Here is a 10,398-nt window from a genome sequence, read left to right on the forward strand (position 1 = left end):
CCTGGAAAAAGTACACAGACCCAACTGATAGCACACTATGAAAACATATACAAAAATATGATAAATGAAAAAGACACAGATGTGATCTTTCTAGATTTTGCAAAAGCCTTTGACAAGGTAGACCATAACATATTGGAGAAAAAAAATGAGAAAGCATAATATTGTGGGAAAGATAGGAAAATGGGTAAAAGAATTCCTGCAAAACAGAAAACAGATAGTGGTTGCAAATGACGAGAAATCAGATGAAGCCCAGGTAATATCGGGTGTGCCACAAGGTACGGTATTAGCTGCACTGCTGTTTGTTATTATGATCTCAGACATAGACTGTGATGTTGAAAACTCCGTAGTGAGAAGTTTCGCCGATGACACAAGAATAAGTAGAGAAATTACTTGTGATGAAGATAGGAACTCACTATAAAGAGATCTAAACAAAATATATGAATGGGCGGAGATAAATAGGATGGTATTTAACTCCGATAAATTCGGATCAATAAATTATGGAAACAGAGAAGGAATGGTGTATGCATACAAGGGACCTAATAATGAGACAATCACAAACAAGGAAGCAATTAAAGACCTTGGTGTAATGTTAAATAGGAATATGTTATGCAACGACCAAATAGCAACACTGTTGGCTAAATGTAAAGCAAAAATGGGAATTTTATTCAGACACTTTAAAACAAGAAAAGCTGAACACATGATTATGCTTTACAAAACTTATGTACGTAGTACACTCGAGTACTGCAATGTGATATGGTACCCACACTACCAAAAGGATATGGCGCAAATAGAGAGTGTACAAAGGTCCTATACTGCTAGAATAGAAGAAGTTAAGGACCTTGACTACTGGGAAAGACTGCAATTTTTAAAACTATACAGTCTAGAAAGGAGAAGAGAACGCTACATGATAATAAAAGCATGGAAGCAAATAGAAGGAATTACTGAAAACATCATGGAGCTTAAAATATCAGAAAGAGCAAGCCGAGGTAGATTAATAGTGCCAAAAAATATTCCAGGTAAACTAAGAAAGGCGCACAGGACATTTATCCACTACGCACCAGCATCGATAATGCAGCGACTATTTAATGTGCTGCCAGCTCATCTAAGAAACATATCAGGAGTGAGCGTAGATGTGTTTAAGAATAAGCTCGATAAATACCTAAGATGCATCCCAGACCATCCAAGACTGGAAGATGCAAAATACACCGGAAGATGCATTAGCAACTCTCTGGTGGATATACGAGGTGCCTCACACTGAGGGACCTGGGGGAACCCAAACAAAAAATAAGGCATAAGGTAAGGTAAGGCTCTCTCTCTCAATGAATGTATTACCCAAAACTAAACTACTTGTTAGACCTTCATTAATATTATTATTATTATTATTATTATTATTACATGCTTAGCTATAACCCTAGTTGGAAAATCAGGATGCTATAAGCCCAGGGACCCCACTAGGGAAAACAGCCCAGTGAGGAAAGGAGGCAAGGAAAATAAAATATACTAAAAACGTTAACATTAAAATAAATCTCTCCTTCATAAACTATAAAAACTTTACCAAAACAAGAGAAATTCGATAGAATAGTGTGCCCGAGTGTACCCTCAAGCAGGAGAACTCTATCACATGACAGTGGAAGGCAATGGTACAGAGACTATGGCACTAGCCAAGATTAGAGAACAATGGTTTGATTTTGGAATGTCCTTCTCCTAGAAGAGCTGCTTACCATAGATAAAGTCTCTTCTACCCTTACCAAGAGGAAAGCAGCCACTGAACAATTCCAGTGCAGTAGTTAACACCTTGAGTGAAGAAGAATTGTTTGGTAATCCCAGTGCTGTAAGGTGCATGATGGCAGAGAAGAATATGTAAAGAATAGGCCAGACTATTCGGTGTACGTGTAGGTAAATGGAAAGTGAACCGTAACCAAAGAGAAGGATCCAATAAAGTACTGTCTGGCCAGTCAAAGGACCCCATAACTCTATGGAGGTAGTATCTCAACGGATGGCTAGTGCCCTGGCCAGCCTACTACCTACCAGTTTTAATATCAATCGAGAGTCATTCTCAGAAATTTTGGTCAAATGCTCATCAGTTAGCTGAGAAAATGTTTGATAAATTACATAGATCTATAATTTTTAGTTTGTGTAGTCCAACTGAATATAGCGACCTCTATAAGTGAAGGGTGGCAGCATGGCCTACTGGAAACGTCCCTGCCCGGTGATTTGCCGGCATGAGGTTCGAAACCCGCTCAAGCTCGATAGTTTCATGTAGAATCTGCAACCTGACCTTTCTTGCGAGCTAGGGATGCGGGCCTTGGGGAGCCTATAGATCTAGCTTCTGAGTCATCAGCAGCCATTGCCCGGTCCTCCCCAGACCTAGCTTGGATGGAGGGGGTTTGGGAGCTGATCTAGTCTTTACGTCATTGCCCTGCTAACCAGGCCTAGGACAATGTCGTTGTCCCTTGCCTCTGTCATTTTCGAGTGGCATTTAAACCTTTAAACGGTTTGAAAAGACCCACCTGTTATTTTTGTGATCAGAGAAGTTTCCAAGCCCGGCGGAAGGCCAGTGGCCTTTCTGGCATCATTTTAACGCATGACTATTCGGATCTGAATTTTTATAAAGTCGGGTTTCATTAATGGTTCATTGTTTTACAAGAAGCTACAAAGGCATTTACCTGATGCCCGAGCCCCCTCTTTTATCTGGGCTTCGAACAGGCGTAGCACGGTTGCCAGAAAGCGACACTGAAATTCTAAAGGTAATTCAGTTTTGTTGTTTTGAGGACAGTTTAGTTGTTCTTTTTATTATGATTTTCTGGTAGTTTCTTGCCTAGAGAAGTTATTCACGATTCGGGCAATCAAAGTATGGATGTGGCAGTAAACTTTGACTAGTATTTTTTTTCTGGTTTCATCCATTAGGGAAAATCCACTGATGTTGAAAAAAAATCCATGGAGAATTGAGAACTACAACTTGTTTCTGAAAAAAAAAAAAAAAAACGTAGTAAAGCAACTTCGATTATCAATAGTGAATTGGAGATCATTGAAAATTTATAAGTATAAAAAAAGAATATATAAAAAGTAAGCAACACATAAATTTAATTAGCGTAAAACTAAAAAATAAGTCAACATAAGATTTTGTCACATTGAGAGAAGTAACAGGTAGTCATATTTTTTTCAGTTAATTCTTATCGTTATGTTTATTTTCGTTATGGAATACATAAGAATCATACCTTTTTATAAGTGTTATTTAGGAAAATGCTTCTGGTGTGTTTTATTTTTTTCCCATCATTTATCTAATATGTTAAGTTTAGTATATGATCGTAGTGAAATATTAATATTTTTATGGACGAAAATTCAATAAATTGCTTATCATAATTAAACTACACTACTTCATTTGATTATTAATGTTGTTGTTGTTGTTATTATTGTTATCATTGTTGTTGTTGATGTTATTGTTATCATTGTTGTTGTTGTTATCATTGTTGTTGTTGTTATAATTGTTATCATTGTTGTTGTTGTTATTGTTATCATTGTTGTTGTTATTATTATTATTATTATTATTATTATTATTATTATTATTAGCTAAGCTACAACTCTAATTGAAAAAGTAGTTATGTCATAAGCCTAAGGGCTCCAACAGGGAAAAATAGCACAGTGACGAAAAGAATCAAGAAAATAAATAAACTACAAGAGAAGTATTGAACAATTAAGATTAGATATTCTAAAAACAGTAACAACATTAAAATAGATCTTTCATATATAAACCATAAAAACCTGGCGTAGAATGGCCTCCCTGGCCCAACGTTGGTCCAGAGAGGCCCAGCTTCATAATCCAATTCAGTCCAATCCCACCGTTAAATACTCTTTCCTCTCGCAACATGTGCACACCAGGGCACTGGAGACCAACAGATGCTGCAGTAGTCAGCGTCAGGGGACGAGTGGGAGACAATCTCATTCGACGGCCGTTGGAAACGAAAGAACCGACGAGAGAGAAAATTTGGATGTTTCTCATTATTTCTGAGTTGTCAAACCCCTCCTCTTCTGTTTTTCGGAGGGCTTAACTGGCCTGTTGCGTCGGGGGTAAGTTTGGGGGAGACCAAGCGGGCATATCTAACCTACTTTTGAGGAGGGGGAGCGGGAGGTTATGCGGACCAGCGGAAATTGGATATACTGCAGTCCGTACCATCAGTTCTGGTCAGGCCAACACTTCAGAAGACTGGTTCTTTAGATAGCTGCCATGGACGAGGAGAGGACTAAGCAACTGTATGCTGGGAAGAACCAGGACTGGAGGAAACTCTTTTGGGATGGAGATACCAAAGAACTCCTTGGAAGGACTGCCATCAATTGGTGTGAGTTTCTTACGAGTTCTTTTGTGATGTGTATTACGATATTTTAGAAAGAATTTTAAGTTTTAGCGATGATATAAGATCGTTTGTTTTATGCAAATGTATTGTAAGCATAGGGGCTGTTTAATGGGCAACATCCTGTCTTTGTACGAGACCAGCTTTGCCTGACAAAACCATTGGGCCTAGAACACATTTGGCTTTTAAGTTCATGATTTCGAAAGATTTTTATTTCAACTTTGACAGCAGACATTTTTTTATATATATTGTGAATTTATGAACTGGCTTATGCATAACATTCAGCTCTCGTATCTTATCTTGGTTTTGTAAACGTTATCTTAGGTCCCTAGGAATAAGGCCTAAGGATTAAACATTGGATTGGCACAGTTGATTTAATTTTAAACATTGGATTGCCACAGTTGTTTGTATTTTATATTGGTCACATATGGGCATTATATATGATGGTAATTTCGTTAAAGCATTTATTGTAAATTAATGTTTTTATGTTTATTTACGGTTTTGATTAATTACATCGACGTAATATCTGAACTTGAACTTTGGCCAAATATTGTATGGCCTACCAACTAGTTTGGTCCGGTTCTTGCTTTGGGGAGTAGTTATACTATTGGGGGTTTTCTTCAAATTATCATCCCTTTTCATCATTATTTTTGTTGTTATTACTTGGTGAAATGTATGCAAAGGGTCGTGTTTAGTACACTAACATAAACTATCCATAATGTTTTTTTTTAGAAATACAATTAAAAAAGTAAAGCAGCAATTGGGAGTCTTCAAGAGCAGCAAGTGTGCCACTTTTCATATCGAAGATACCTTTCTGTAAATAGAATTGACCGCGAGTGTTTGTGATGAAGATGGAAGAATTGGGATTTGAAAGAATGACTAATTCTGACTTCCCATCTCACAAAGACCACTGAATCTTCCCGAGTATCTTATTGGAAATTGGAATTTTCGTTGTGTCGTAAAAGTACTAAACAAGGATTGATTGGCAATCTAACACCAGAAGTAGGATTGAGCAACAAGTAGGAGTATCGGAATTTGGGAATTGGCCCCCAAAGGACCAATAAAAAAAAAAGTTATATGATTTTTTTTTATGCATAACAAACACTCCATAAAGCTAAAACTTCCCTTTATATAAATCTTTAACTGTCGATGATAAAACCTCCTGTATACGAGTTCTGTAAACATGAAATACTGTATTAGTCTATCCCTGTTTATATAAACATTCAAGTTTGTCAGATTTTCCAAAATATATTTCAATTTTTACGCAAATTAAACCATGTCACATGAAATTGACATTTAATTCTAACAAAATAATGTTAACGAGTGAATTCACGCGATTATGATAGTAGGTTCCGTTCCTCGTCACTCACTCCACAACACTATTGTGGGCACACTACTGTAGGTACAAAGTGCGGCAATCTGCATTCAGTCATAAGTTACCTCCTTCATAGACACCAAAGTTTGCATTCTTTTATTATCAATTTCCACATAGCTTCTCTAATATACTACTCACTATTTTATAGGGATTACACACTTAGAGAGCAGTAATTCAATCGTTTATGTTTGAAAACTTAAAAATATAGGGTTTTGTCAGGTGCTAAATCATTTAATTATTCAGAAATTCATCGAAAGTTTGAGTGTGTTTATCTTGATTGCTGAAAATTACATTAAGAGAAAATTGCATTTAACTGTAAAGGAAATTAACCAAGCTCAGCTGGGTAATAGTATAGAACACCACGCTCTCCATTTACTCCAATATAATGTAATCCTGCAGTTCTCACCTTCTTGCACAGTAATTAGGTGGTTACTCAACTAATGGGAAAGCAATAATTAGCAAGATATGTTGAAGAGGGGAGAAGGGGTTATAAAAAGAAAATAGCTCGGTTTCCTCACTAAACGACATGGAATTGACGTTAACATAGTCAACCAAACAGATCGTGATGCCAGCGTACATAAACAGAAGTTCGTGATGCCAGCGTACATTTGATATACTGTATATTCAAAATATACTTAATCAAGAATTGTGATTACTCAAAAGTGTTACTATTTGTAAATTGCATATTTTAAGGACACTTTTGAGTAATTAATCCATTTTTAATTAAGTATATTTTTAATATACAGTAAATCAAATGTACGCTGCCATCACGAACTTCTGTTTATGTACGCTGGCATCACGAATTGTTTGGTTGACAATGTTGACATGTCAGTTCCGAGTCGTTTAGTGAGGAAACCGAGCTATTTTCTTTTTATAACCCTTTCCCCCCTCTTCAACATATTTTGCTAATTATTGCTTTCCCAGAATTTAAATAACTCCCTAATTGCTGTGCAAGAAGGTGAGAACTGCAGTATTCCATTATATTGGAGTAAATGGAGAGCGTGGTATTCTATACTATTACCCTAAGCTGTATGTAGGCAGTTGCCTTTCGGTTTCTTCAGCACCTAAGCTAATGGTAATAGTGGGCGTCGTCCACGTGCTTGATTGACAGCGTAGCAACATCGGGTCATGCTGTCAACGAGAACCCTAGTTTGGAACGGATGAACCTGGAATTTCCTGTTCCTTCCATCCAAGCTCCTGCTGAAGGTCCTCAACATGCTGAGATCCTTCCAAGGAACAGCAGCTCTAGTGGCTCCCAAATAGCCCAGAGCAATTGGTTCCTTCTAGTGAGGGAACTGAGGCTGAGTCTGGCATTTCCAAGCTCTCCAAGGGTCATGAACTGTTACACGACTGGAAATGGCAACCTGCAGCATAGTTTCACTCTTGATCAGTAGGGTTTAGGTCCGTGCAAGCCATTTCATCTGGACAGTTGTTTCCTGTTCTAGAAAGTGATTCACTACCCTAGCACGATGGGGGCAGGCGTTATCGTCCTTCAAAATGGAGTCGGGACCAATAGCGCCAGCGTTTGGTCTTGCATACACATAAAGGATGTCATCACTATACGGAACACCTTTCATGATGCCTGTGCCCGTTGCCTCCTGTCAGTGAAGTGCAGACAATAGAGAGACTCGTCAGTGAACAGTTTGAGAGTCCAATCGTGGGTGTGTCCAAGTGAAATGATCATGTTCCCAATTCATATTCGGTGGGATACGAACACATGCCCTCCAGGAGTATGCCGGCAGTATGTAGACAATTTTGTATCTTCTGTGTAGATATATTCACACCCAAGGTGTTCAGGAGGTCATTTCACAAGAAGATAAATGTCCAAAAAGGATGACGTCATGCCTGAACAGTGTTCAAATGGTCTTGCCTTTGTGTAGTCTAGCCATGACGTTGTGCAACTGTTTAAAAAGTTAGATACAGATTCCATGGCCCGTTGACAACACTTTGCGCGACCTTAAGTGCACTGACAATGTGATGTTGTGAAGACCCAGATTCGAGCATTCCAATGCATCTACCCAGTTACTCAAAGGCCAAACAGCATCTAAGGCATTGTTAGTGCTAAATTTATTGCCAAAGGTAGTGAAAGCTCAAATTCTTCCCCAACGATTAACACGTCTGAACTGATAGTGATGCTTACGTAAAAGTAAGGAAAGTGAGTTTGCACACTTGTCTGCTCACCCTGATGCCTGTTAGACAATGTCAGTCTGTCGGTTGAGAGATTCTTCTTCTGTTTTGCCTCTGTGTGCATTGTGCCAATATTTATGGTTCCTGAAAAGGCTTGATTCTTAGGGGTCGTTCTATTTCTGTCTGGGATTCATTGTCTGTGGATCAATTCATTTATCTGTGTACATCGTGTTCAAATAGAAATAAATTTCTACCTCATACTTGGGATCGAACGCTAGCCCCTTCTAATGAAAGGCCAGGTCGAAACCAACCATGCCACGAGAGGCCATAAAAGATATCGGAACCTGACGCTTCCTAGCTGTCCGAGGATTTACCTGGCGAGACATCAGTCTCTTACCAGCGAGTTTTACCCGATATCCCGGCCCACCACGTGACACAATTGGTAGTAATTCATTCAAATTACCCCTAATGAGTCAATATGGATAAATATCAACACAACATCGTGTTCAAATAGAAATAAATTTCTACCTCATACTTGGGATCGAACGCTAGCCCCTTCTAATGAAAGGCCAGGACGAAACCAACCATGCCACGAGAGGCCATAAAAGATGTCGGAACCTGACGCTACCTAGCTGTCCGAGGATTTACCTGGCGAGACATCAGTCTCTTACCAGCGAGTTTTACCCGATATCCCGGCCCACCACGTGACACAATTGGTAATAATTCATTCAAATTACCCCTAATGAGTCAATATGGATAAATATCAACACAACATCGTGTTCAAATAGAAATAAATTTCTACCTCCTACTTGGGATCGAACGCTAGCCCCTTCTAATGAAATGCCAGGTCGAAACCAACCATGCCACGAGAGGCCATAAAAGATATCGGAACCTGACGCTACCTAGCTGTCCGAGGATTTACCTGGCGAGACATCAGTCTCTTACCAGAGTGTTTTACCCGATATCCCGGCCCACCACGTGACACAATTGGTAGTAATTCATTCAAATTACCCCTAATGAGTCAATATGGATAAATATCAACACAACATCGTGTTCAAATAGAAATAAATTTCTACCTCATACTTGGGATCGAACGCTAGCCCCTTCTAATGAAAGGCCAGGTCGAAACCAACCATGCCACGAGAGGCCATAAAAGATATCGGAACCTGACGCTACCTAGCTGTCCGAGGATTTACCTGGCGAGACATCAGTCTCTTACCAGCAAGTTTTACCCGATATCCCGGCCCACCACGTGACACAATTGGTAGTAATTCATTCAAATTACCCCTAATAAGTCAAATGGATAAATATCAACACAACATCGTGTTCAAATAGAAATAAATTTCTACCTCATACTTGGGATCGAACGCTAGCCCCTTCTAATGAAAGGCCAGGTCGAAACCAACCATGCCACGAGAGGCCATAAAAGATATCGGAACCTGACGCTACCTAGCTGTCCGAGGATTTACCTGGCGTGACATCAGTCTCTTACCAGCGAGTTTTACCCGATATCCCGGCCCACCACGTGACACAATTGGTAGTAATTCATTCAAATTACCCCTAATGAGTCAATATGGATAAATATCAACACAACATTGTGTTCAAATAGAAATAAATTTCTACCTCATACTTGGGATCGAACGCTAGCCCCTTCTAATGAAAGGCCAGGTCGAAACCAACCATGCCACGAGAGGCCATAAAAGATATCGGAACCTGACGCTACCTAGCTGTCCGAGGATTTACCTGGCGAGACATCAGTCTCTTACCAGCGAGTTTTACCCGATATCCCGGCCCATCACGTGACACAATTGGTAGTAATTCATTCAAATTACCCCTAATGAGTCAATATGGATAGATATCAACACAACATCGTGTTCAAATAGAAATAAATTTCTACCTCATACTTGGGATCGAACGCTAGCGTCAGGTTCCGATATCTTTTATGGCCTCTCGTGGCATGGTTGGTTTCGACCTGGCCTTTCATTAGAAGGTGCTAGCGTTCGATCCCAAGTATGAGGTAGAAATTTATTTCTATTTGAACACGATGTTGTGTTGATATTTATCCATATTGACTCATTAGGGGTAATTTGAATGAATTACTACCAATTGTGTCACGTGGTGGGCCGGGATATCGGGTAAAACTCGCTGGTAAGAGACTGATGTCACGCCAGGTAAATCCTCGGACAGCTAGGTAGCGACAGGTTCCGATATCTTTTATGGCCTCTCGTGGCATGGTTGGTTTCGACCTGGCCTTTCATTAGAAGGGGCTAGCGTTCGATCCCAAGTATGAGGTAGAAATTTATTTCTATTTGAACACTATGTTGTGTTGATATTTATCCATATTGACTCATTAGGGGTAATTTGAATGAATTACTACCAATTGTGTCACGTGGTGGGCCGGGATATCGGGTAAAACTCGCTGGTAAGAGACTGATGTCTCGCCAGGTAAATCCTCGGACAGCTAGGTAGCGTCAGGTTCCGATATCTTTTATGGCCTCTCGTGGCATGGTTGGTTTCGACTTGGCTTTTCATTAGAAGGGGCTAGCG

At 39.4% G+C, this 10,398-nt stretch overlaps 1 protein-coding gene across 2 annotated transcripts in view; it reads left to right on the forward strand.

Moving 5' to 3' along the window:
- Positions 1-10,398, forward strand: part of LOC137654643 (sodium/potassium-transporting ATPase subunit beta-like) — a 100,486-nt gene that overhangs the window by 23,272 nt on the left and 66,816 nt on the right. Inside the window, exon 1 of one of the 2 annotated variants that reach the window (XM_068388450.1) lies at positions 4,125-4,337. The exons of the other annotated variant lie outside the window; for it this stretch is intronic. Coding sequence (XP_068244551.1) covers positions 4,226-4,337 — 112 coding nt within the window. The 5' untranslated portion in view covers positions 4,125-4,225. Of the gene's footprint in view, positions 1-4,124; positions 4,338-10,398 lie in introns of those variants that run through there. 2 annotated transcript variants of the gene reach the window in all.

Source organism: Palaemon carinicauda, chromosome 15, assembly GCF_036898095.1.
Source record: "Palaemon carinicauda isolate YSFRI2023 chromosome 15, ASM3689809v2, whole genome shotgun sequence".
Taxonomy (NCBI): Eukaryota; Metazoa; Arthropoda; class Malacostraca; order Decapoda; family Palaemonidae; genus Palaemon; species Palaemon carinicauda.